We start from the raw sequence: 27,859 nt of genomic DNA, 5'->3' as shown, positions 1-27,859 counted from the left end.
TCCCACGAGCTTTGCCATATCTGTCTCCCAACTTAGCATTTGTGTTGTGAGAGGTGGCATAGCATATAGCACGGATCCTGGAGGAGCCTGCGTGCTGCCAGCTCCTAGCTCTGCGGCCTTAGATGAGTTACCGTACCCTCTCTGTGCCTCTGGGTTTCTTCTCTGTGAATGAAGATAATACTATTATCTAGCTCACGAGGGTTGGGAGGGGAAACTAACCAATATATCTTAAAGCCCTAACATTATTGCTTGACACACATTAAATGTAGCGGAGTCTTAGTGATTATTACTATTATTGTTGTTGTTATTGTTTTTATTGCTGTTTCTCACGACCCTTGGTGAAATGGATACTGGGAGTGTGGTTTGCATCACTCATTGGTTCATAGCAAGCACAATGTCAGTGTTTTTATTGCTTTTAATCGACTGACTTTTAAAATATCTAATTTATTTTAAAAGAACACTTTTTAAGCAATGGTATCCACAAATTCAAAGTTCTTGCTGTGATAGGTATATTTTTTTAACAATTTATATAAAAATAAAGTACATAACTATTAAAATAAAGACTGTTCCTCTGTTTACCACAGTCATGTCCCCCATGAGTGGGACACACTGGCTTAATGGATACAAAATAGAAAAAGGAGAAAATACACTTCATCTTTTTGATATCCAATGGGGAGCAATCCAAAGCGGAAGCTTTGGCATGAACATAATACTGTTAGAATGAGGGGTCTGAGGCGGCCTGAGGACAGGGTAATGTCCACGCAGAAACCAGAAACTCCACGGAGACTGGTTCTATAAGCTTAATTGCTTTTTGTCCTTATAAACCATTTCTGGACATTCTAAGGTGCTCTCGTAATGTGGGGAGGTTTTCAGAACGGGAGCCTTTGGTGTGCTGGTGTCCGAGGGAAGACAGGCCTTCCTGTGGTAAATGCTCTGGGCCTTGACCAGGAAGAAGCAGGAGGCAGCCCTTAACCGAGACGCTGACGATCCACCTACAGCCTAACTGAGCTGGCAGCATAGAGCGGTTTCATAGATTTTATTATATTCTGCTTATTTGATTCCCTCTTACTATAAACCAATAAAGCATGTAGGGCTTTCATGTCCCTCTTCAAATTGGAGTAATTGATGTGACTGTTTTCATAATATCACAGAAACAATAATACAGAATGAAGGAGTTAGGTGATATTGACAGTAGAAAGCTGGGATGTGAATTGATTCCATGAAGCTAGTGAAGGGAGTAAATGAGCTGTTAACTGACCACATACCCGAAGGAGGGATCCCTACCTGGGGGACGAAGGGGGGAGGATGGGGGTGGGGTGTGGGTGGTTTAGAAAGATACCAGGTAATACGTGGTAAGCATCACTTTAGATTGTAATCCTCTCCTGTGTATTTGAGCCTTCTGGTCCTAAATTGGCTTCTGTATTTAAATCCTTTAATCTTTTTTCACCTTTTCTTTCCATTTTCATAGATGTCTTGTTTCCCTGGAAACCATCACTGGACAGTGTAGTTTAGTAATCAGAAGCCACTGACGTGATAGCTGTTAGCAGTACAGTTGACCCTTGAGCAATCCAGGGGCCCCCTGCACAGTCGAAAATCACATGTAACTTGACTCTACAGTTGGCCCCTCCCACCCCGGATTCAAACAACTGTAGATCAAACAGGATTTTTGATCTGCGGTTGGGAAAACACGGCGGGGACTGTGACAATAGGTTTTTTGATCGCAGTTAGTGGACTCTGTGAGTGTGAAACCTGCGGATAGAAAGGGCTGACTGTATTTATTGAAAAAAAATCTACATGTAAATGAACCTGGGCACTCAAACCCGTGTTGTTCAAGGGTCAACTGTGTATGTCATTCAATTGTCAAGAGGTGTAGGACCTTGATTACTTTGTTTCCAGAACAACCCTATAAATAACAGAAAGCGCTGGTTGGCCCAGCAAGTCCTGTTGGTTTAGCATTTAGTTGGCTCTTTCTGTTGCCTCTTTAGAAAGATCTGGCTTCACGGTGAGGCCGGTGGCTGGATACCTGAGTCCGAGAGACTTCCTGGCGGGACTGGCCTATAGGGTGTTCCACTGCACCCAGTACATCCGGCACGGCTCGGACCCCCTCTACACCCCGGAACCGTGAGTACCCACACGGGGAGCCTGGGCTGGCGGGAGACACCAAACTGAAGTGACCAGGCCCTCTTTCCCCCCTGACTTCACCCTTTGGCCAGTGAGGGGCACAGCACTCACCCGAGAAGGAAGAGCTTACTGGATGCTCAGGCTCCTCAGCTGGGCACACGGGGCCTCTGAGAGTCACGTGTAGCTTTCATAAAGCCATGGTCCATATAGACAACGTTTCATTGAAAGAAACGCGGAAATTCCAATAATCGGGATAATTCCTACCTTGCGGGCTCTGCTCTCATCAACTCATTTAAAAAAATGTATATTTTTTAATTGATTTCAGAGAGGAAGGGAGAGGGAGAGAGCGATAGAAGCATCAATGATGGGAGAGAATCATTTGATCGGCTGCCTCCTGCACGCCCTCCCCCCACCCCGGGGATCGAGCATGACCTCCTGGTTCATAGGCCGACGCTCAACCACTGAGCAACACCAGTCAGGCTCATCCACTCATTTAATCCACATGGCAAACCTATGGAGTAGGTACTGTTATTATCTCCACTTTTACTGATGAGAAGACACAGGCAGGAGAGGCAAAGCGAACGTTGGCATGCGTGCCTCTTGCAGGAGCAGGCTCCTCTCACACTCACCCCGCCTCCTGTGGTCCTCACATCACCCCCAAACTCAGAACTCTGTGCCATGCTCTCCCTGCCGTCCTAGTTTTCTGCACGCTCCTCCGCCCTACCCACCCCCCTCTAGATTCATATGGCGTTTGTGATTCTTCTTGGGCTCTGTCAGGTTTCCTCAAGGGAATTCGTCTTTGGGATTTTATCCTATCTCTCCTGGACAGTGGGTGGGCTAGGTGTGCAGAGAGAAGTGAGTGTGTGGGCTAGGTGTGCAGGGGGTGGGCTAGGTATGTAGTGGGTGGGCTAGGTGTGCAGTGGGTGGGCTAGGTATGCAGTGAGTGGGCTAGGTGTGCAGAGAGAAGCGAGTGACGATGCTATGCTGTTCTATCATGGGGACCCGAGGGCAAGCTGTGAACCCCTTCTTGTTAATCACTTGGCCTCATGACACATGGCGTTGTACACTCTCTCAGTGTAAAACACCGTAGGTCCTTTTCTCGAACTTTCTGAAATTTCCACTGCCTTCAAGGTGAACAGTGTTTGTCTTCTCTGGCAAACACTCTCTCACCATCCTGTGTACAATCACTCCTTCAGAAAATTTGCCATTCATTCTCCTTATTACCCACCTGTTCCATGTATTTAACCATGCTAGCTTTTAACATGTTAAACTGTGTCTTACTGCTTCCCGGAAAGTGTAAAGTACTTGAGTGCTCTGAATTATACTTCTTTTTGTGCTTCCAACAAACATTTATTGGAAGACTACTATGTGCTTGGGTAGTCTGGGGACAAGACAAGGTCCCTGCCCTCCTGGAAGGATGGGAGAGACAACGGACAGCATATACTAGTTAAGAGAGCAACAATTTTCCACCCTTTCTACCTCGTGGCACACATAAACTAATTACTAAAATTCTGCGGCACACCAGAAAATATATTTTTTGCTGATATGACAAAAAATAGGTATATTTTTTGATTTGTTCACAGAGAATGGCTATTGTTGTATTGGCTGTCGTCATTTTTTAAAGTTGACAGTCAATGGGAAGAGAGGTCGGTGCCCTTGACTAGGTATTGCATGTTTTAAAAATTCTTGTGGCACACTGGTTGAAAATTGCTGAGATAGGTAGATAATATGGTAGCAGGTAAAAGTGCGGTGATGTGCTAAAAATGCTATGAAGACAGATAAAGCAGGTGATGTGAGATGCTTTTTTGGATTGAGTCATTAGGGCAGCCTCTTGGGAGGTGACATTTGAGTAGAGACAACACTGTATCACGGGGAACGTTCCAGATGGAGAGAGAAGAGCAAAAGCAAAGACTGAGGTTGGGAGCTGTCACTGCCTCTCTGTGCTCCATTCAAATGAGTGCCTCATCCTAATTTTAATCTAATTTGTTACCCATTTGTAATAATGTGATTTATAATAAGAAATGCATATTTGGCCTTTGCCCCCATTTCTAGTACAGAGCTTCTAAAACCTTTGAAAATTTCCTTGGTGAGAGAGAGAATGTCACGTGTTATATTCATGAGGTAGCTTTTGGAAAACCCTTAGGTCATCTAACAAAGTAAGCTGGTTGTCAGGGGAACCAACCCTGATTGGGGGGTTGGAACTTTAAGACCCCTCTCCTGGCCTCTGGGAGTGAAGAGGGTTTGGAGGTCGACTCTGTTGCCAATGGCCAATGATTTAACCGGTCATACCTGTGTACTAACCCAACAGGATGGTGTTCAGAGAGCTTCTGGGAAGCTCTTCACCCCACCCACATACATGCCCCACATGTTGCTTCAACTGGATGCTCATCTGTATGTTTTATCATATTTTAAAAGATAATATACCAGTAATCTAGTAAATAAAATGTTTCTCTGAGTTCTGTGAGCTTTTCTAGCAAATTAATCGAACCTGAGGAGGAGTTCAAGGAAATTTCTGGTTTATAGCCAGTCAGTCAGAAGCATAGGTAACAATACGACTGGTGTCTGAAGCCCAAGGCAGTGGTTATTGGAGCCTCCAACCTAAAGCAGGTTGGGCTAGAGCACCAGCAACAACCTGGGCTTGTGTGCCTGGGGTCTGAAGTGGGCGGGCAGGGCAGGCTTGTAGGACTGAGCCTTTACCCTGTGGAACCCAACGCTGACTCTGGATAGATAGTGTCAGCATGGAGTTAAGTTGTAGGACACCCAGCTGGTGTCTGAGAATTGCTCCTTGTTTGCGGGAGTGGCCCCTCTCCAATGTTGGGATTGGGGCCAGGAACCCAAACGACCACTGTTGTTCAGGCCACTGGGGTTGTCACTTTACTTATGATGCTGTTTTACTTCAATAATCTTGTGATTAACGGGCTGCCATGGTCTCACTGGGAGCAGAGAGCCCTTGGAGGTTTAAGCAGTTAAGTAGCTGATGGTGGAGCGAGTGGGCAGAGATTGGAGTTGAGCCTGCGAAGTCCCCTCCTCCTTTTAAGGTGGGCATGGAGCTCACTGACCAGGTGGGTCCCTACAGAGTCTACATTGTTTTTTTTTTTTAAGCTCCTTTCAGCTTCCCTGAAAGTGTTTTCAGGGTAAACAAAGGTTACTTATAGGACTCCAGACACTTGGAAAAGAAATGCTTCTTAGAGTGGAGTGAGGGCTCAAAGGAGTGTTGTCAGAGTTGGAAAGGCAATCTCTAAATCTAGCCCAGAGGGTTTACAAATGGCCCTGTTTACAAATAGTAGGCACTTTGTTAGTTCCCTTTGAATACCTGGCCCTCCTGAGACCAGTGATAGCGTGCCAATTGGTCTGTGTGTGGAGTGAGAGGGCAAAGAAATGAGATTTTAGCCACAGAGGTCTATAAAATTTTGGGATAATGTGTTACATTTTTATTGAAGTACTTTTAGCCAATTCATTCAGCAAACATTTATGTGCAATGCTAGCAGGGAGGTGCAGTGGATTCAGCGATGAATAAAATATAGCAGGTGTTTTTTAAAGCAGCCCACATTCTGGCAGAGGAGATAGAAGCATAAATAATTATAAGAGAGTGTGGTGAGGGCTATAATGGGCTGTGTACAAAGTCTTAGAGGAGCACAGAGGAGAGAGCAGTCCCGAAAGGCTTTTCACAAGAGGTATAAACTGAGTGGGGGGTGGGGGTGGGGGATCTGGAAAGGAAGATAGGAAATTCTTTTTTGGACAAGGCAGGGTGTGAAGGGAAGGGAAAACTTTCAAGTCAAGGAAACAGTAAGTGCGAAGTTGTAAAGGCACGCAGAGGCGTGAATGATCGAGGCTCATTAGACCAGAGAGGCCAGAGCACAGGTTATGTATGAGGGACAAAATGTTTCTTCAGGCCTCAGTGTAAATGGTCATTTGTCAAACTAGGCCCTTTGGGTTTAATTATGTAGACAGGAGGGAGCTATCCAAGGTTCTTAGGCATGATTGGATAATCTTGTTTGAGAAGAATGAGGTGGTGGTGGTGGTGGTGGTGGTGGGGGGGGCGGTGGGGGTTGTGGAGAGGGAAGTGTGGAGAATGAACTGGATGGAAAAACAGACAGGGAACTCACATTCCACTGAAAGGATCTAGTTTATAAGGTGTTGAACTAGAAAGGGTCAGTGGGGTAGGACAAGAGGGCACCTGTGTGCAAAGAATCACTGAGATGGAATGAACAATATTGGGTGACTGTAATAGGGGTGAGGAGAGGGGAGGGTCCCTAAGGTAATGCTAAAGTTTTTGGATTGGGAAGCTAAATGGGTAGTTATTGCTGATAGTGACTGAGAATATTGGAGGAGGATCCTACTTGGAGGGAAGAGGGAAGGAAGAGGGAAAGGAGGACGTGGGATTGGGGCATGTTGTTTTTGGGCTGCCCTCCAGATGTTCTGAGAAGCTTCTGGCAGCTGGAAATACTGGTTGAAATTCAGAAGTAAATTTAAAGCGCTCACTATAGATTTGAGTGTTTTCCTCTTCCCTGACTCCTACTATGACACAGATGAGCAGAGTTTTGGGATTTGCTAAGTTAGGGCTGTTTTTTGGAATTGGTGGGCTCAAATACCATTCTTTAAAAAACATTATTATTTTATGAATAGGTAACCCATGTAGATGATTCAGAATTCAAAGCTACAAAAGGGTATATACACACTGTGAACACTGAGTTTTTTTCTCTCCTCTGCCCCATCGACACCCACTTGCTGCTCCCCAGAGTAGCTGCCACCAGTTGCCAGTGCATCCTTCCAGAAACACACTACGCAGACAGAATCCTCAGTACCGATCCCTTGAATCCTTACGTGTTGCAAAGTCCTAAGTGCCTCACCAGCCACAGTTTGCATCGATGGGACAGTATACTGGAAGCGCCGTTTCCTGCCCAAGCACTTCCACAGGCATTGTTCTGCAATGAAATCCCATTTCCTCGATTGAAAACCAACAAGAGGGCAGATTCTCCAATTTGTGAAGTGCAGCTTGGCTAATGCCTTCGGTGCTTGTACTCAGCTTCCAAACAACTGCCTTCAATTGCCGAGCTGTTGCCGTGGAGGCAGCGCTAATGAGACAAAGTTGACCCTTGGAGACGCAGGTAGAAAGGAGAGTGAAAGCAACAAAAGACATTATCTGAAAAAGGAATTTTTCCTTTTCCTGTTCAGTCTGTGTAGAATGCATTTTGGTGTCATAGCTTTCAACACACGTTGGGTTTTAAACATGTCTTTGGCCTGTGTTTGCATTTTAGACTCTGGATTCTCTCAATCTGGCCAGAGAATGGGACTTGAATTTCAGAAATGATGCCAGGTTGGATTGGTTTCCTGGGGGAAAGTTTTCTGGCCTGGAGGACAATAGAGGAAGTCCTGGAGAGTCAGGGACTCCTGCTTTTCTTGGTGGGAGGAGGGGCTTTCTGTGTGCTTCTCCCTGGATTGAAGGTGCTGCTGCTGGTGGAAGTAGGGACACCCTCTTGCTCTTTCTCTCTCTAAGCTGCACCCAAGGCAGTGATTCTGCACTTGGCTGTTGCATAGCTGCAGACTTTGATCAGCTGTGATCACAAGCAACTTTGTCACTAATTGAGTATTGAAATTTGCAAATGATTTCCTTTAAAAAATCAATTGGGTCAAATTCAAGGTTATTCCAATAATAGCATCCCTCTCACTCAGTGGAATGAGAGGGAAGGATCTGGAGTTCCTAGGTGTATGGGTGTGTGAGCATCACCCAGCATGTGGGTAGTGGCAGAGCAAAAGTTTGAGAAGCCCCATTATCTCCTGGCTTCCTTTTTGCCTTGTTGTGCCATATTGCATTCTCTGGCCTCCTCATCTTCCCTTAGGACACGGTTTCCCAACCTCGGCACGATTGATATTTTGGGCCAGACAATTCTTTGCTGTGGGGAGCTGTCCTAGGATATTTGCCAGCATCCCTGGCTTCTACCCACTAGATGTCCTGCAGATATGACAACCAAAAATGTCTCCAGATATTGCCTAATGTCCCCTGGGGGTCAACATGGCTCCCAGTGAGAACCACTGTTCTAGAAGAAATCGGACAAGTCACATTAACACTGCTGTGCTGTCTGCTAATTATTACACTTCTTCCTCTTAGAAGCAATCTCTAGGCATTGTTTCCTTCTAAAACACAAATCTGAATGTAGCTTTCCCTTGTTTAACCCTGTTGGTTCCCTGTTAATACAGGGAAAACATCTGATCTCATTAAACCATGTCTTCTGCTTTTCTTTCTGCCTCTTCTAAACCTTATGCTCCCGCCACACTGACTTCTCAACATCCCCATGAGCCTGCTGATTCATGCCTCCATCCCTCGCACAGGTGGCTCCTTCTGCTTGAATGCTCTGGTAAAATCCTTTCATTCTCTAGGATTAAAGCGCAGCCTCAACCTTCTCTGTGAAGACTTTTGTAGGCAGAGTTAGATATTCCTGTGGCACTTGGCTTTACTTCTATTTCAGTGCTTACAACACTGCATGGTGATTGTTCATGCGTCAGTCTCCTTCCTAAGGCGTCATTAGCTCAAGGCCAGCTGGCGAAGGCAATACAGAAACAAGTAAAAGCTGAGTCTGACGTGGGCTGGAGCCATGAGCAGCACCACCACCGGGATGTGCCAGGTTCGAGATATCCTCAGATCCCAGATCCCCCTGAAATCTGTGGAGTGAGGGAGCGTGGGGGGTCCTGGGGACACACTCTGTGGCAGTCGGGCCTCTTTCTGGAGGGCTACAGCCCTCTATTGGTGCGTGTCCTCCACTCACCCCAACAGCTTTACTCTAACTTCAGGGATCGATGCTGGGCATCCCTCTATGAATAAGGCACTTTTGCACTTCAGTGTCTTCGGGCAAAATCATGAACCTCTAATGGTGGAAATGTAGATGCCAGTTGAAGCTGTTGGACCACTACTTGGAGAATAGCCTTCTTTCCAAATCACGCCCAGCAACGGGAAACCTGTTTTGCTCATCTGTTTTGTTTTTGGGATAAAGTTAGTTTCAGAATGAAAAAGTTGTTATTCATTGTGAAACTGAAGAAGAGTTGGGAAAAGCAACGGGAAGATTTTCCCCACCTCCTCTTATTAAAATGAGAGAAAGAGAAGGAGAGAGGGAGGGAGGTAAAGAAAAAAGGAAGCCCCCAATCACACCTCACATGGTGCTAAAAAATGTACATTTTCTTCTCTTTTGGGTAACTAACCTTGAATATGATCCCACCCGAAAGGCAGGGAAGCTCATTGCCTTACCTTTAAAACCAATGCCACTCTGTGACATAATCTAAATTATATTTGAACTATTCAAAATACTGTGTCACGAGGTAATTCTACGAGATTGGCAACTTCTGCCCAACATTAGAGCAGGCCCCTACAGGACTGTCATGTGGATGGATGTGTTGTCTGTGTCTGACATGGGTGGGTGCCCCTCCCTCAGCGAGGAGAGTGGATCAGACATTTGGGAACATGTCCTCATTTGTCTGTAGAAGCTTCTTGCTGGAGGGTGGTGATGCTTCAGTTTATGAAAGTCTTGGGCATCCTGGGAAGAGAAGCAAGTGGTAGGCTGGGCTCTTTCTCTCACTCCCGGGTCTGTTGGGGCCTGGTCTGGTCTCTAACACCAGGCTCTGGTCCTCAGGGGGGCGCTTTGAATTTCAGATGCTCTATTTAACCTACTCTTCCTAGCTCTCTGCCTTGGTTCATTTGCCTTTTCTTCCTATGGCACTTTCTTCTAGGGGATCTGTGGTCTCTCATCTTCGTGGTTTCTACAGACTTGTGTTTTGTGTGAGGTGGATGTTAAATAGTTGCCAACTGAATGTTCATTGCGCACACGTACTTGGGTATACTCTTTGCAATTATAACTGGAGTCCTGATGGTCAGTGGTATCTTAGCAATGCAGCTCTTTAATTAGAAACACAGTTTAATGAAACCATATTTTCCTAGGGCCAAATTTCATGCTTTCCTTCAAAGCTTAATGGACTGACTGAGGTCTCAGAAATGAAGGGGGTAGGACAAGAAGACCCTATTTTCTAACATATTACTTCTATATATATGTAGGAAACTCCAGCCTTGTTCTCTTCAATACAGGTCAAACCCACTCTGATCTAGATTTCTGGTAGGAGACCAGAGGTTACCAGATGCCTATGATTCTCTGCTGATGCCCCTTGGAACATAAAACATTGCCTAAGGCAGTGTTGAAATATACATCCATAGCACAACCCTTTACCCCTCGTCCATTGTTCAGGGAGAAGCAACTGGGAATTTAAATATAAAATATGCTTTTTGACATCAATTCTCTGAGGTTGAGTCAGTACAATATTTGTCTTTCCAAAAGAGCTATTGCAATTTTGCACCAGAAATCCCTTTGAAAAATGCTTGAATGAAAACATTTTAAAATATTTATTCCAGTTTACATATCAGATGTTGAGCTTAACATACTAGTAACAAAAATACTAATGTACTTGGCTCAACATAGCATAAACTTACTTCATTGAGGAGTTCTAGATTCAAGGCTGCATTGGGATGCCCGGTTATTCAGCCCATCTGTTGTGGGCGTGTCGTCTGCTCATTCCTGGTGGGTCACTCTTCAAACCAAAGAGTAAACGTCCACCCTTAGGAAATAATTCAGGATACTAGTGACTAATATTGCAATGTTTATTGCATAGTGCAACTAAAAGCATTTGCATCAAGGAAAACCTTTCTTGCTGCAGTTAGCGTTTTTAGGGCAATTAATGTTACTTTATTAAATATAACTTTTAAAATTTAAAAAAGGTTTTGCAGTCAGGTGCTTTTTCTTATAATTGCCACCATGTTTCAATTTTACAAGAAAAAGAAAAGTGAATTATTTCTGACACTATTGTTCATCTCTTTTTGAAATAAATTAGACGAGCTTTATGCCTAGCCCTGCTCATTAGAACAGAACCCTCTCTAAAATTGGCAGGCGGTGCCATTTCCTACCTTTTCTTGCGGCTCCACCTTAGTCCTCATTTGTTAAGTAACAATATCAGCAGGCTTTCACATTTATAAGGGTTAGCTGCTCCTCTGTTGACCGAACAGATGCCTCTCACTAGGTCTGTAATGAGAGGAAAACATAGGATCTTTCCTTTCCCAACTTTCCCTGCGTGTTGACATCTGAGAGACTGGGTCTGTGAACTTGTCTGATTTAAGCCCTGGCTGTCCTGGGTGTCTTTAGAATCAGGCCTGGCTGGCTGAGGTCAAGGCTGGGCAAGGTCTTACTGCAGAGCCGGGAAGATAAGCCAGAGCTTTGTAGACTTTAACCTTCATTCCTAGGAGCTCTGTTCAGCTTAAACCTGCTTCTTCCCCTGGGGCACCCCAGCCTGAGCCAAGCTTCCTGCCCAGCCAACTGGCTCCCTCCACAGCAAGCACTACGTTCATTGTTGCTGCTCAGGATTGCAAGCAGCATTCCTACCACGATTCTCAGAAAATGGCGTGTTCCCTAAAAGCCGATCCCATCTGGCCTCTCTTTCCTGCATTTTAGCCCAAAACTCATAACCCCAGCATCACAGCCATCTTCTCCCCCAGGAGAAGTTTGATTGGGGCTACACCCAGGGTCAGTTAAGATATTTAAAGCCCTAAGGCCTAAAAATACTGTCATCTCTTCTATCTTTCATATTAGATAATTTCAACAACAGCAACAGCAACAGCAGCAGCAATATGTTTTTATTGATTTCAGAGGGGAAGGGAGAGGGAGAGAAAGAAACATCAATGATGAGAGAGAATCATTGATTGGCTGCCTCCTGCACTCCCCACACTGGGGATCCGGCCTGCAAACCAGGCATGTGCTCCTACCAGGAATCAAACCATAGCCTCCTGGTTCATGACCTCCTGCCGCTCAACCTCAGTCACGCCGGCCAGGCAGCAATATATATTTTTTACTATTAATAATAAACAGGCATAGATCAACTATTATGTGCTAGGCACTATTTTAAGTGCTATATGTGGATGAACTCAATATAACAACCATTTGAATTGTTACTATTATTATTGTGGATAATATTATTGTTTATGGATGAGGAAACCATAAGAAAAGTTAAGTAACTCGCCCAAGGTCACACAGCTGGTAAGTGACAAAGTAAGGATTTGAACTTAGGAGGTAGTGACCACATCTGTGGGAATAAGCACTAATATATGTGACACAGTAGTACTAAACAGAAAAACTCCAAACTTCTATGTGTGCTGAAGCTGAATAGCTCCTTTCTTGGCTTTCTAATTACCAATTCTGTATAAGATAGTAAAGTGACACTTTCTTACTTTAATTTAAGTGGCCCTGCCTTGCCAGAACCCCAAATACTGCCTGTGCCCATGGGGTGGTCTCGTGCTATGCTGCCCTGTCCAGTCTTTGGTCCAACTACTCGTCTTGTTAGAAGCATACTCCTTTGACCTTCACAGGGCCCTGTTAACTTGCCCCATTTACAAAGAGGGGGCATCTCCTGTTTCACGGGGAAGAAGGAGGGGCAAGTGCGTCACTACCATGTAGTAACGCCGAGGGGAGGCTGCTGTGTCCTCGTCCTTGAGCAGAAGGACCTACGACTTCATGCCCCCAGACCCAGGCCCCTCTATCAGCTCTCTGTATGACTGGCAGCAAATCACTTAGCCTCCCAGCGAGAGAGATGATGAAAGAACGCTTTGATCTTTGGAGAGGAAAAGCTTTGGATTAATGCCAAGTAGGTCCACTCTTACTTGGCACCGAAATTCATGTGGAGGCTGATGTGCCTCAGAAATTCCAGTGCATCCTCAGTTACATCCTCATCCACGTTCCTAGCCCTGGACTCCCGTTTTCAGTCATAACATCGTGTCTAGTTTTGCCAAGTGCCTAAAAGCAAAAACAATACTTTTTACAGAGATGTTTGTCTAAAGAGCTCCAAGCAATCTAACAATGGACATTCTATAAAAACAAAACAAAACAAATACCCTATACATTTTTAAAAACCTATGCCTTTTTTTCAAACCAAATTTATGCCCTACGTGCCTGCTGGAGTCCTGTTTTTGTTCTTTTAGGACTGTAATTGGTAGTGGCTTGGGATAAAGCTTTCAAATAATGTTTAAAATTTTTATTTCTTGACAGATTCAAAGCAGGTTTCCTTTTTCCCGCTGTTCCAAAGATTTGCCTTCCTTGTGTGATGCCTGTAATCCAAAATTAGCTCTTGTAAGCACCCACACCTACGTCATAATTCACGGTCCCTCAGTGTTATGCTGTGGGGGAGGAGCTCACTTATGTACCTTCAGATGTGGGAGACGGAGATGACCTGGGAGACATATTTTCAGGAATATTTGCATTAAAAAAAACCCCTCACCCGAGGATATTTTCCCATTGATTTTTAGAGAGAGTGGAAGAGAGAGGAAAAGACAGAGAGAAATATTGATGTGAGAGAAACAGATTAGTTTGCCTCCTGCATGCACCCCAACCAGGGCCTGGGCTGGGGAGGAGCCTACAACCGAAGTACGTAGCCTTGACTGGAATTGAACCCGGGACCTTTTGTCTGCAGGCCGATGCTCTATCCACTGAGCCAAACCGACTAGGGCAGGAATATTTGCATTTTTAAACTGCAAGTTCAGAAGAAGCAACTCAGAATGATTGAATTTCTTTTTTAGGCAAGGAAGCGGTAGCCACAGTTCATCCCCTTCACTACTGTGTAGAGAATGACATCTATTGACAGGCACAGGAGCCACCACAAGGGAGAAGGAAAAGGGGACCTGATGTTTCCCACACACGTCTGTCCGTTCAGTGGGACTGTCACCATTTTACAGATGGCAACTCCAAAGTTCAAAGAAGTCAGGTGTTTTCCTTGTGGTCACACAACTAGGAGATGGCAAAACCAAGGTAGAGTCCAAAGCCCTGTGCAACACTGAGAATTAGGAACACTATAGTTGGGTTTCACTTTACCTCTATAGGGAGCAGCAGAACCCTGCCATCACTGCTTTATTCAGTTGAGTTCAAAATGTAGCCCTTGGGCATCTATGATGTGTCAGGCTTTTCTGAGCACTGGGAACCACAAGATGAACATGGCATGACCTATCTCCCAGAGAAGTTTACTGCTTCTTGTTTAAGCGATAAAATATCCCCCCAAAGAGCAAAACTTAGAGCAGTACAGTAGACTTCGGCGTAAGTATAATTGAATGTAATATGATGAATAATATATAACTTGTTGGGAGCTTATGTTTAATGCATTATCTTACTACACTGTTTAAGAACTCCAGGAGATAGAGACCCTTACAGTCTCCATTGTATAGTTGAGAATGCAGTACACTATGGTAGAGAAGTGGCTATTTAAAATGATTAATTAAAATGAAATAAAACTATAAATGTAGTTCCTTAGTAGTGCTAGCCACCTTTCAAGTGTTCAGTAGCCACCTTTGCCAAGTGGCTACCATACTGGACGATAGAGATGCAGAATATTTCCATCATAGAGGAGATGCTGTGCCCATGTCCTCAGCAGGAGGTCCTATTGCACAGCCATCTCTGAGTCATTTGCCTCGGGAAGGATGGACTTAGGTCTGACTCCAGGGTATTAGCTTTTAACCATTATGTTATATTGCCTCCTTAATACTGGGTGTCCCCCCAAATGTATACACACTTGGAATAATTATTAATTTCAGTGGGTTAAATCTGAAAAGAAAGAAACATCAATTGAGCTATCAGCTATTACGTGTGTATACATTTTTTGGTGACACCCTGTATGTTGTGAAATTTAGGAGGGGCAGGGAAAGTATTAAAAGTCTCTTATTTCTTTAAGAAATAAGAAATAGCTGAGATGGTAGGGAACTAGAGACATTGAAAGTTTCCTTGCAGTGTTTTTTTTGTTTGTTTGTTTGTTTGTTTTAATGTGTGTGTGTGTGTGTGTGTGGTACTTGCAAGAACTGGAAACTTTCTTTCACTGGTCAGGAAAGTTAGGACTTGCTGTTTGAGCTGTTATGGAAACACTAGAGGCCCCATGCATGAAATTTGTGCATGGGGGTGGGGGGGTCCCCTCAGCCCAGCCTGCACCCTCTCTAATCTGGGACCCCTTGGGGGATGTCCGACTGCCAGTTTAGGCTCAGTCCCAGGACTGGGCCTATACCAGCAGTTGGACATCCTTCTCACAATCCTGGACTGCTGGCTCCTAACTGCTTACCTATCTGCCTGCCTGGTCTCACCTAACCGCCTCTGCCTGTCAGCCTGATCACTCCTAACTGCCCGCCCCCGCCGGCCTGGTTGCCCCCAACTGCCCCTCTGCTGGCCTGGTCACCCCTTACTGCCCCCCCCCCCCCCCACCAGCCTGGTTGCTCCACGCAGCTTGCTGTTCAGTCATTTGGTCATCCCTCACTAATCCACCTGCCGGCCTGGTCAACCCACGCAGCCTGCTATTTGGTCATCTGTCTGGTTGTTTCAGTCGTGACAGCCCCTGGCTTTTTATATATTAGGATAAGGTGACTTTTGCTAAGAGTTACATTCAGAAATGCCTTATTTCCTGTTAAGCCTCAGTTCCTAACATAGTAACTGGTCCATAATAGTCACACAGTAAATGCTCTTGAACTAAATTTCAAAAAAGACAACTATAGTATTTTCTGCCAGTCTCAAAAGAATTGCAGTGCAGAAGAGTAACATCAGTGGCCTTACTTACAATTCCTAAAGGGAAAAAAGTAAATAAGACTTTCTCTGGGGCAGTATCCAGGTGCTCGGATTCATAAAAAGAGGTCACATAGGTGTTTATCTACACTGTGATAAGGATAAAAGAGGGAATGATCATAAGGGCTGCCTATAAACTGGCTTGGATTATATAGTGTGGTATTTTAAACCTAAGCTAAAGAATCTCTGTATACGGCTCCAAAGCAAACACTGAAAGAATTTTTCTCAATACAAAATGAATTTCTGTTATCATCTCCTTAGTGCAGTGAAAACAAACCAAGTCACCCCCTTTCCAATGCATCCGGGTGTGTTATCCCAGATGACTTGCATTTACCCACCAAATGTTGTGTGACAGCTGAGAAAAGTAACCTATTTTGGCTCCCAGCTCACTTCTTTCTTTTCATCATTGTGAACGCCCCACCCCTTGCACCCCTCTTCCTTTTTTTCTCTTTGTGACGTAGCTATGTGTTGGCTTCCGTGTCATTTAGAACAAACAAAACCTGTAGAAATGTGGCTTAAAAGACAGTTGCACAGATTTGGGATTGGCAGCCAATGTTGGATGCTCGCTCATGGCTTCTTAAAGGTTTTAATTTACGGCAGGAATTGAAAGAAGTGTTCAACACATCCTTCGTAGCTGGGGGAGTCAGCTTTGGAAAGCGATAAGAGGGAAAAAATGCCAGGCTCATTTTGAATTTAACAACCAGGACCCTTGTTTCCCGATGCAGCAAAATGATGGCAACTTTCTGAGAATGACTTAAGGATTCCCTGGAGGCATTTTGCCCAGGCCCCTTTGCAGGCCCATTTCAGCAGGCTTTAGCGTCCTTCTGAAGGGCTTATCAGAGAAGATTCCAATTTAGAGCAGCCAAAGTTTAGTGTCTGATATCAGCTCTAGCTTTTCGCTCTTTTTCTTTTCTTTTTTTTTTGGTCAAAAGGAGACATGATGTTTTACAGTGTTAACAGTTTTGAAAGGCCCTACATTTTCAGTGAACAGAGCGCTATTGTGTAAAGGGCTCTGACAAGCATTATTCAGGCGAAAATACATCAAAGGAATGTGAGTTAAAAAGAGAAAAAGTTTGCCGATGTAGAGATTGGAGGCAGCATGTGCTGACAGGTGCAATTATGGCCAAATAATTGGACCTTTTAAGAAGGATCTGGTGAGATAAGGCAATAGCTGTGGACTCACATCAGAAACCTGTTCATAATTAGACACTCAGGGGTCCAGCTGTGGATGCCGTAACCGAGGCAGGGAACTGCTTTACCTGCAGGACATGAAAGCTGTCGCACTTTGTGAAATAGGGTGAAATAGCATGATTCAGCCCAGGGAACTGGACTGAGGCGAAGGCTGGCGAGAAGGCTTGGTCTCCCCGCTCAGGCTCCCATAGTCTGGAACCTCTTTCAGCCCGGGAGAGTTGTCGCCAACCTAGCGTCTAAGTCCTTCAGTCTCAAAGACATTCAAGAAAATGTCAGCTTCTCAAAGTTAATGAATTGCTTTTATTAGTTAACATCAAAGATCTTTCCACTGCAGTTTCCTTGGTCTACACCCCGAAAATTATCAGAAGACACTGGGATAGAGAATAACCCGGTGTTTCTTTCTGAGAAAGTTCCACTAATGTCAGAACAGGTAATCATCTTCTTTCTGGTGTTAAAATGTGGTGCTCACAGCCTGGCTCAAGGACAAGCTGGTTCCTGTACGTCCCGCCTCTCCACTGGCTGGGGAATCCCAGCGGCAGTTCTTCACCGGGTCTCCGCCTGGACACGGGGCTGAGAGAGGGCACAGAGTAGCGAAGTCCTGAGCGATCATTTCTGCTTCTAATGGGGCAGAGGGCACCCCTCACGTGCCATTAATGCTTCTGTTAGACATCTTGCTTCAGGCTTTCATTTTTTTTTTTCTTGAGATAAAGAGAGAATCATGGATATGGGAGACATTGATCAGTTGCTTCCCAAACCATGGCCAGGAATTGAATCTGAAACCTAGGCATGTGCCTGACTGGGAATCGAACTCGTGACCTTTTGGTGTAAGGATTGATGCTCCTACAAACTGTGAGCCACACTGCCCAGGGCCAGGCTTTCACTCTCAGTGAAACAATAGAACTTAAACTGCTGGACTGTATGATTTTTTTTTTTCTTTCAAGTTTATAATTCCTCTTCTAGGTATAGTTGGATTACCTTGCCAATTTAATGCTATTAAAGATGTCTAAATTGGCTGTGAGTTACAGGTTTCTGATAATGGCACGCTAACTTAAAATCCAGGCGACAGCTCTCTTTCTACCACAGAGAACTAACTCCTTAGTGTCTCGGGATCTCTTGTATTTCCCTTGTTCTCTCCTTTCCAATCACCAGCTTTTCACTTTCCTTCCTACCTTTAGACTCCATTAGGATCTAGGTCAGTGATGGCGAACCTCTGACACGCGTGTCAGAGGTGACACGCGAACTCATTTTTTTGGTTGATTTTTCTTTGTTAAGTGGCATTTAAATATATAAAATAAATATCAAAAATATAAATCTTTGTTTTACTATGTGTGCAAATATCAAAAATTTTCTATATGTGACACAGCACCAGAGTTAAGTTCGGGTTTTTCAAAATGCTGACACGCCAAGCGCAAAAGGTTCGCCATCACGATCTAGGTAGATGGAAGGCTGCTTGCTGCAGCAGCTTCCTCAAGTACATAACGAGCTCAAAAGTAAATCTGGTACCACACCAAGAATTCACCAGCGCAGTAGGCACAACGTCTCCTATGCTAACATTATGAGCACTTAGCTCTGTGCCTGACCCACAGCAAGCATTTAATATGTGTTGGCCACAAAAGTTAGTTTTGTTTCTGCTCACTTTGCTCATTTATACTGTGAGCTAATACCAGTATCAGTATTTCCCTGGAGTTTGACATCTGGTCTAATTTTGGAGTTATTGTCACATTTTCCTGCCTGGATCAGTGGGATGCTTTAGTATTTACAGTGGTGAATTCAGATTTATCCGAGGTGTGGGGGGGTGGGGTGGGGGGGAGGGCACTTGGTCCTAATTCCAACAGTGGTGCAGACAGCATGACCTTTTAAAAAACTGATCACAGGCGTGAGTCTATGGGGCCCACTCCTAGCATGGAAGTATTAGACATTTAACTGAATCAAATACACACAAAGGAATAATTAGCTACCTGGTGACCTTTCTGTCACCTCCTTTCATTATTCTCCGGTATTAATGATGTGGTTCTAGTGAAATTAAATTTGGGTGGCTCAAAAGTACATACTCACATTCAGCTTCAATTTCAAGTACTAGTTGCTTGAAGCTTGCTAGCAGAGCTCCTAGCATCTTCAGTTATGAATTGGGTCTCCACTCTGGCTGTGTCTCATTATCATCCAGAAAATTAAAAAAAAAAAAAAAAGCAGATGTTCAGCCCTGGCTGGTGTGGCTCAGTTGGTTTGCGTGTTGTCCTGTACACCGAAAGGTCGCAGGTTCAATTCCCGGTCAGGGCACATACCTAGGTTGCAGGTTTGATTCCCCATTGGGGTGCGTATGGGAGGCAACTGATCCATGTTTCTCTTTCTCTTCCTCTTCATTCATTTCTCTCTAAAGTCAATTAAAAACATATCCTTGGGTGAGAATTTAAAAAAATACAGAGGCTCAGGTCCCAAAGAGCCGGCCTGAATTGGTGTTAGGTGGGACCCATTCACTGGTATCTTTAAGAAGGCTCCTCAAGTAATTGGGAGGGTTGAAGACTACTGAATAGCTGTACAGTGGGGCCTTGACTTACGAGTTTAATTCGTTCTAAGACTGAGCTCGTTAAGGAGCTCGTTAACTCAAATTACTCTATCAACTCAATGCAAAAAATCTGCCGAGAGACAGCTGGTATCTCAAAAAACTCGTTAGTCGGGACACTCGTAAGTCAAGGCCCCACTGTACAAGAGACTTTGGATATACTGACTATATTTTTACTTGTGCTAACTAACTTACAAACTAAGGCTCACTTCCCTTCTCATTTACTCTACAAATACAAGTTAGAACAGAAAGAGCATAGCTTTAAGGCAGATGATTTCAAATCTTTGTCTTTTATTAACAGAGTGACCTTGCAAAGATGCTTACATTTACTGACTTTTAGCTTCCCCATTTGTTAGGTGGGAATAATAAGACTTCTTTGTAAGTGAAGGTTAAAGTAATAATGCGATATGAAAACATTTCCTACAGTACATAGCACACAGTAAGAACTCAACATATGCTATCTTTCCTTTTATTTCTTTCTGTTTTTATTTTCTTTACTAGAGGCCCGGTGCACAAAAATTTGTGCACTCAGAGGGGGGGGGAGAGGGGGGGTCCCTCAGACCGGCCTGTGCCCTCTCGCAGTCTGGGACCCCTCAGGAGATAACGACCTGCTGGTTTAGGCCTGCTCCCGGGTGGCAGAGGGCAGGCCCAATCCCTAGGTGCAGCCCCTGGTCGGGCTCAGAGCAGGGCCGATTGGGGAGTTGGGGCACCGCCCCCTGTCATGCACAGAGCAGGGCGGATCCGGAGGTTGCGATGCCACCCTCAGTCACGCTCAGGGTAGGGCCGATTGGGAGGTTGGGGCACCGCCCCCTGTCACACTCAAGGCAGGGTCAATGGGGAGGTTGCGGCGCCACCCCCTGTCACCCACAGAGCAGGGTCAATCAGGGGGTTGGGGAGCTCCCCCCTGTCATGCACAGAGCAGGGCGGATCAGGGGGTTGGGGCGCCGCCCTCTATAACCCACAGAGCAGGGCCAATCAGGGGGTTGGGGCGCCACCACTCTCACACTCAGGGCAGGGCCGATGGGGAAGTTATGGCTCTACCCCATGACACACAGAGCAGGGCCCGTGGGGGTGGGGGGAGAGGCTGGGGCGCCGCACCCTGTCACACACAGAGCAGGGCCGATCAGGGGGTTGGGGCACTGCAGCCTGTCACACACAGAGCCGCAGGGTGATCAGGGGGTTGGGGAGCTCCCCCCTATCAGGCACAGAGCAGGGCTGATCAGGGGGTTGGGGCGCCTTCCCCTGTCAGGAACAGAGCAGGGCCCATAGGGAGGTTGTGGCCCTGCCCCCTGTCACACACAGAGCCGCAGGGCGATTAGGGGGTTTGGGCGCTGCCCCCTGTCACGCTGATCCCGGTGCCGGGAGGCCTCGAGGCTCCGCTGATCCCGGTGCTGGGAGGCATATTACCCTTTTACTATATTGGGTAGAGGCCTGGTGCATGGGTGGGGGCCGGCTGGTTTGCCCTGAAGGGTGTCCTGGATCAGAGTGGGGGTCCCCACTGGGGTGCCTGGCCAGCCTGGGTGAGGGGATGAGGGCTGTTTGCAGCTGGTCACACACCCTTCAGGGTCGGGGTCCCCACTGGGGTGCCTGGTCAGCCTGGGTGAGGGGATGAGGGCTGTTTGCAGCTGGTCACACACCCTTCAGGGTCGGGGTCCCCACTGGGGTGCCTGACCAGTCTGGGTGAGGGGCTGAGGGCTGTTTTCAGGCTGGCGGGTGACTGAAGCTCCCAACTGCTCCTTTTTCTTTTTTTTCTTTTTTATTCTGGGCCAGCTTTAGCTCTGGCTCCAGCTCTGAGGCCTCTGCTGCTGAAAGCAGGTATCTGGTTTGTTTGGGTTCTATAATCAGAACACTGTATCAACTCCAGCTCTGAGATCCCGGCTGGCTGAAAGCAGGTTTCTGGGGTTTTGTTTAGCTTCTGTATTTGTAACAATGTTTCAAACTGCAAGCTCAGAGGCCGGCAGCAGCAGGCGGGGAACGTTGGAGTCCTCCGTCACTGAAGCAAGCAAGCCTCATGTTAGCTTCAAGCTGCCTGGCTGCCGGCTGCCATCTTGGCTGGCAGTTAATTTGCATATCGCCCTGATTAGCCAATGGGAAGGGTAGCGGATGTACAGCTAATTACCATGTTTCTCTTTTATTAGATAGAATGGGTAAAACAAGAGGCTTGGTCCCCAATTCTTTGCCTTAAGCATTGTGATTAGAGAAAAAAACAACACACATTATTCTCCACAAATTCAGCTTACGTGCAAGAAGAAAGCTTTTGGCACACAGTTGACAAAGAATGAATTTGGAGTTTCTTTTAGTATCATGTCCACATATGTCATTTGGCTGCCCTTTCACTTGATGTGTCTATGAAGTGACTGGCCGGTGGGGATGTGGTTTCAGTTGTGGGAACAAGATTTTTTGATTGAGTAATGCCATCTGTTTTATGTGGGCATCAATCTTGTGTCTTTGACCACCATTCACTTGCTTCAACCGCATAACCATCCACTACTTTATACTTGTAATATGGTGGTTGCACCTGGCATTTATAGTATGGCACCTTTTTGATGTGATACACTTCAGAGGAGCCCAGGTGAAATCAGGAAACATCTTTCAATTACTACCTGGCTAATTGGTTTTTCTTAAGAAAATAAAATATTGCTGCCTTTTGATCCATTTCCAGAGAGGCATAGGGGACTTTGTTCCAATATACTGTGGTTTCAGGAAACAGTCTGTGATTCATGGAGATGACTCAGTAAGTCATCTGCCTTGATAAATTGTGACACATACTGCCTTTGCCTGGTCATTTGGCTCCAAATGGAAGCTCAGGCAAATGAGCAAGGCTCTCAGCTTCTTTTATTACTTAGTTCAGGTGAGCCAAAGCAGAGGCCTAGGAGGGTCTTGCATTCTGCAGGCTCAAGGGAATTGCTTGTGTTATAGGCAGATAAATTGACTACGGGGAAAGCCACTTTGATGACGACAATATGATCCTCTGCTGTTTCCCAGAGCCTGGCAAAATGTAACATGAGATGCAGTGCAACTGAAGGGTTAGGAGCAAGAATTTGGAAATCATAACAAGCTGGATAAAACCATATTTTGGTTTTATCACTACCTATAGCAAGTGTCAGCAGGCTTTTTTTTGTAAAGGGCCAGCTAGTAAACATTTCAGGCTTTGTGGGCCATATGATCTCAGTCACAACTACTCAACTCTGCTGTTTTAGTCAAAAAGGGTCACAGACAATACATAAATGAATGAACATGACTGTTTTCTAATAAAACTTTATTTACAAAAACAAGCAGTGGGCCAGATTTGGTCTATAGCTGTAGTTGGCTCACCCCTGAGCTACAGGATCTTGTACTAATAAGTCACTTTAATCTTCTAAGTTTCTCTTGAGGATTAAATATATATATATGTGTATGTATGTGTGTATATATATATTAGAGGCCCAGTGCATAAAATTTGTGCGGGGCGGGGGGGCGGGGGGGGGGTCCCTCAGCCCAGCCTGAACCCTCTCCAATCCGGGACCCCTCAGGGGATGTCCAACTGCCGGTTAGGCCCGATCCTGTAAACTGGCAGTTGGACATCCCTCTCACAATCCAGGACTGCTGGCTCCTAACTGCTAATCTGTCTGCCTGCCTGATCACCTTGGGCTCCCTGCTGGCCTGGTCACCCCCAACAGCCCCCCTCTGCCGACCTGGTCACCCCTAACTACCCCCACCCACCAGCCTGGTTGCCCCTCACTGCCCCGCTGCTGGCCTGGTCACCCCCAACTGCCCACTCCTCCACCAGCCTGATTGCCGTCAACTGTGCCCCTTGCTGGCCTGGTCGCCCCTCACTAACCCCCCTGCCGGCCTGGTCACCCCACGTAGCCTGTTCAGTCATCCATTCGGTTGTTTTGGATATGACAGCCCCTGGCTATATATATATATATATATATATATATATATATATATATATATATATATAGGCCTGGTGCACAAAAATTTGTGCACTCAGTGGGGGGTCCCTCAGCCTGGCCTGTGCCCTCTCGCAGTCTGGGACCCCTCGGGGGATGACCACCTGCTGACTTAGGCCTGCTCCCTGGGGGATTGGGCCTAAGCTGGCAATCAGACATCCCTCTGGCAGCCCGGCAGCCCTTGGGGGATGTCCACTTGCCAGCAGGGAGCAGACCTAAGCTGCAGTCTGACGTCCTTAGTGCTGCTGAGGAGGCAGGAGAGGCTCCCACCACCACCGCTGTATTGGCTGCCATCAGCCTGGCTTGTGGCTGAGCAGAGCTCCCCCATGTGGGAGCTCACTGACCACCAGAGAGCAGCTCCTGCATTGAGCGTCTGCCCCCTGGTGGTCAGTGTGTGTCATAGTGACCAGTCATTCCCAGTCTTTCTGCTGTTAGGGTCAGTTTGCATATTACCTTTTTACTATATAGGATAGAGGCCTGGTGCATGGGTGGGGGCCAGCTGGTTTGCCCTGAAGGGTGTCCCGGATCAGGGCGGGGGTCCCGCTTGGGTGCCTGGCCAGCCTGGGTGAGGGACTGGTGGCTGTTTACAGCTGGTCACACCCCCTTCAGGGTGGGGGTCCCCACAGGGGTGCCTGGCCAGTCTGGATGAGGGGCTGAGGGTTTTCAGGCTGGCCAAGCCCGCCGGCGACTGAAGCTCCCAGCCTCTCCTTTTTTTCTTTTTTTTTTTATTCTGGGATTTATTGACCTTCTATAATTGAAACTTTGTTGCCGCTCCAGCTTTGAGACCACAGCCTGCTGAAAGCAGGTATCTGGGGTTTGTTTAGCTTCTATAATTGCAACTTTGTTGCTTAGAGTGGAGCTCAGAGCCCGGCTGCAGCAGGGAGGAAGCTTGGCTTCCTCCATCACTGGAGCAAGCAAGCCTCCTGCTCGCTTCAGCTGCGCGGCTGCCGGCCGCCATCTTTGTTTGTGGTTAATTTGCATATCTCGCTGATTAGCCAATGGGAAGTGTAGCGGAGGTACGGTTAATTTCAATTTTTGTCTATTATTAGATAGGAGATATATATATATATATATATATATATATATATATATATAATAAAACACTTATGTGCTTGATATAAAGTAAGCACTTGTAAATAGTAGTCACTAATATTTTACTAAAAATATTATATATCATACTTTAAGATGCCATTAACTGTAAGGTACATTTGGATTTCAGAGTTGCTAAAATGTGATAAAAGTCTTAGAATTGATGAAATTAACAGAAATTAATTAGAGTAAACATATCAAGGTTATGTTTAGGATTTTAAGTCTTATTCTACCAGTGATAGTTAAAGCTTCTAGCATAACATTTCTTTGTGATGTTTTTCTTGTCAGAGACACATGTCATGAACTTCTGGGACATGTTCCACTACTAGCGGACCCCAAGTTTGCTCAATTTTCACAAGAAATAGGCCTGGCATCTCTGGGAGCATCAGATGAAGATGTTCAGAAACTAGCCACGGTCAGTTTATTTTCAACTTAAAAACCTGTTCTACTTATGTTCATTTGTAAGGTAAGGAAAGCTTTAGAGTGATCAACTATGGATTTTAAGGCAAAGATGCTGGATAGGGCATGGTGACTTTATCTTCCCACATACTTGTGTTTGATTTTTCTTATTCAGGCTTTGGCTAAGTAGTAAATCTTTTAGTTTTGCAGGTCATACATAAGGTCTCTGTCACAACTACTCAGCTCAACCACTATGGTGCAGAGGCAGCCACAGTATGTCCATGAGCGAGTATGGCTATATTCCAAGAAAACGTCATTCACAAAAGCTGGTGGTGGGCCAGGCTTGCTCTGTGTGCTGTAGTTTTCTGACTCTCATTTTCAATGTTGATTTCCTAGAAATATTAATAATAGTAAAACGTATACATTTATGGTGAAGGAGGGGTTGTGCTTGGGATTATGTCTTTGATTAATTGCTATGGTTGTACTCAGACACAATTTGAGTCAGCATTTAGAAGCTCAAGCTAAACAATTATTATATGTACAAAACCAGAAAATTTTTATAGATGCTATGGTCTCAGCAAGGTTCTTCTCAAAACATGCAATATGAGAGGGAAGCTGTAGTATTGGCAGCTATCTTGAAGATGCTGATGAGCCAGATCTGACAAGTTCATGTGACTTATTTTAGCCCCATTTCAAAGAGCCCATAAGAAAGAGCAAGCTTGGCAAACTCACTTACCTATAGGGACTAGTCAGGTCATCTAAGTGAGCAAAGCTCCAAGAGAAAGAAAAAAAAATGGGATCTTAAGTTGTGTGTATTTGATACAGACACACATGTAGGGCATATTAGACATGCAAGAATATTCTTCACTTCCACTAAGAAATAAGTTTTTTCTTAGACTTCTTAAGACACACAGCCCTTTCAGTATATCTTTTTTCTTCTACTTTTGATAGAGATATGGGAGCTGGCAAATACTTCTCTACTAAAAGAGGAACAGCATTGCAAAAGCCACACGGTTGGTGTAGTGTGGGCATGAACAGGGGTTCGTGGGGACTCCAGTGCACTTCGGCAGAGCATGCGTCTTCTGCAGCAGAAGGCTGGTCCTCTTCCCGCTCATGGCTGCCGGATGGAAATGCAGGCTTTTGTGTTGCCAGATCTCCACATTTTTGAGCGAGACTGGCAATCTAGATTCCTAAATACAATTGAGTGATTTTTAAAATTTGGCTCATAAAAAATCTACCATTTTGAGCTGAGAAAAATATATTTGTAGACCAAATCAGGTTCTTAACTTTTCAATTTGTCATCTTTGCCCTAGGGCAGTGGTCAGCAAACTGCGGCTCTTTGGCCCCTTGAGTGTGGCTCTTCCATAAAATACTGACTTCAGCGCATGGGTCACGAAGTTTCAATCGCACTGTACGTGCGCGCCCGCACGTGGTATTTTGTGGAAGAGCCACACTCAAGGGGCCAAAGAGCTGCATGTGGCTCGGGAGCCGCAGTTTGCCAACCACGGCCCTAGGGAATGTATCTCATTTATATTGACTATCTGTTTTGCTGCATAACAAATAACCCCCAAACTTAGTGGCTTCAAACAATGAACATTTATTACCTCACTGTGTTTGTTGTTGGGACTTTGGGAACAGCTCAACTGAGTGGTTCTGGCTCAGGGTCTCTCCTCTGGTTGCTGTCAAGATGTGGGCCTGCGATTGTCTGAAGGTTTGGGATCTTAGGCCAAGATTTGTCAGTCATGTGGCTAGGAAGTTGTAATGCCTTTTTCGACTTGATCTTATGCTGTTCACATCAGCCATATTATATTCATTAGAAGGGACTCACTCCTGCCCACACTCAAGGGAGGGGAAATTAGGCTTCACATTTTTGGAAAAGAAGTGTCAAAGTGTTTGTGGATATATTTTAAAAACTATCACACATGAGTCCTGTTATTTAATTCTCAAATATTGGATCTGGGTTTAAACTCCACATTTTGGAATCTTTTTCCCTGCCTTTTAAATTTTCCTTGAAATTTTCTGCTTTCAGCCTTTGACCTCCAACAGCTCTTTTTTTTTTTTTTAACAGCTCCTTTTTTTGATCAGGGATCAATGTATTGCTTACTTGTCTGACTCTGAACAGCCACGAACTGGGATTTAACTGCCAGGTTGTGTGTGTGTGTGTGTGTGTGTGTAAAGAGAGGAGGAGAAAGACTAAGGTAGGACTTGATGAATGTCAATGAAAGTGGATCCTAGTGAGTGAGTGATCTTTTTTCTTAAAAGCAGTGACAAGAAAGCAGTTTGATTGTTCCTTATTTTTTACACTCCATCAAATGATGATTAATTAATTCCATCCTTCAAACTAACATGTACAAAGAACATGACATGGTCCCCACTCTTCAGACCTTTATAGCCTATATAGAAAAAAAAAACACAAGATTTTTCAGAGGAGAGAAAGTTTGTACTGAGTCTTGAAAGATGAGAAAAAGCCAGCCAAGTAGTAGAGAGGAAAAGGGGGAATCCTATATAATAAGAGAGAAATATGCAAATTAGGTCAGGGCATCATGACCAGCTCAGGAGGCTGCGTCACGACCAGCTCAGAGCACACCCCCAGCCCCAGCGGACACACACCACACATCAGGGCTGTGGGCGGGCTCTGAGTGGCTTGGAGCCTGCCCCCAGACCCGGCGCTACCCAGCTCCGAGGCCACTCCTGCCGGAGTTTGCAGGCAGGCATGCTGTGCCGCCTGCCCTGAGAGCAAGGCCCCCGGCGGGAGTGTGGCACTGCCCAGCTCCAAGGCCACTCCCGCGAGGGGTTTGCAGGCAGGCATTGCTGCGCCGCCTGCCCTGGGACCAAGGCCCTCAGCGGACCCGCCCAGGGGGGGCATGCTCCAATCTTCTGTGGCCAGACTGTGGCTTAGGCCTGCTCTCCTTGGGGGGCAGGCCTAAGCTGTCAGTAGGACATCCCCTGAGGAC

At 45.6% G+C, this 27,859-nt stretch overlaps 1 protein-coding gene across 1 annotated transcript in view; it reads left to right on the top strand.

Moving 5' to 3' along the window:
* The window catches only part of TPH2 (tryptophan hydroxylase 2), a gene marked incomplete at its 5' end in the record, with an annotated part of 101,242 nt that overhangs the window by 35,015 nt on the left and 38,368 nt on the right, over positions 1 to 27,859 (top strand). The window contains 2 exons of the mRNA XM_081084919.1: positions 1,986 to 2,121; positions 24,795 to 24,921. Coding sequence (XP_080941045.1) covers positions 1,986 to 2,121; positions 24,795 to 24,921 — 263 coding nt within the window. The remainder of the gene's footprint in view (positions 1 to 1,985; positions 2,122 to 24,794; positions 24,922 to 27,859) is intronic.

This window comes from Myotis nattereri (genome assembly GCF_964212035.1).
Source record: "Myotis nattereri genome assembly, chromosome: 2".
NCBI classification, from domain to species: domain Eukaryota; kingdom Metazoa; phylum Chordata; class Mammalia; order Chiroptera; family Vespertilionidae; genus Myotis; species Myotis nattereri.
Note: the sequence above shows the minus strand (reverse complement) of the source record. Positions and strands in the feature narration are given on the sequence as shown.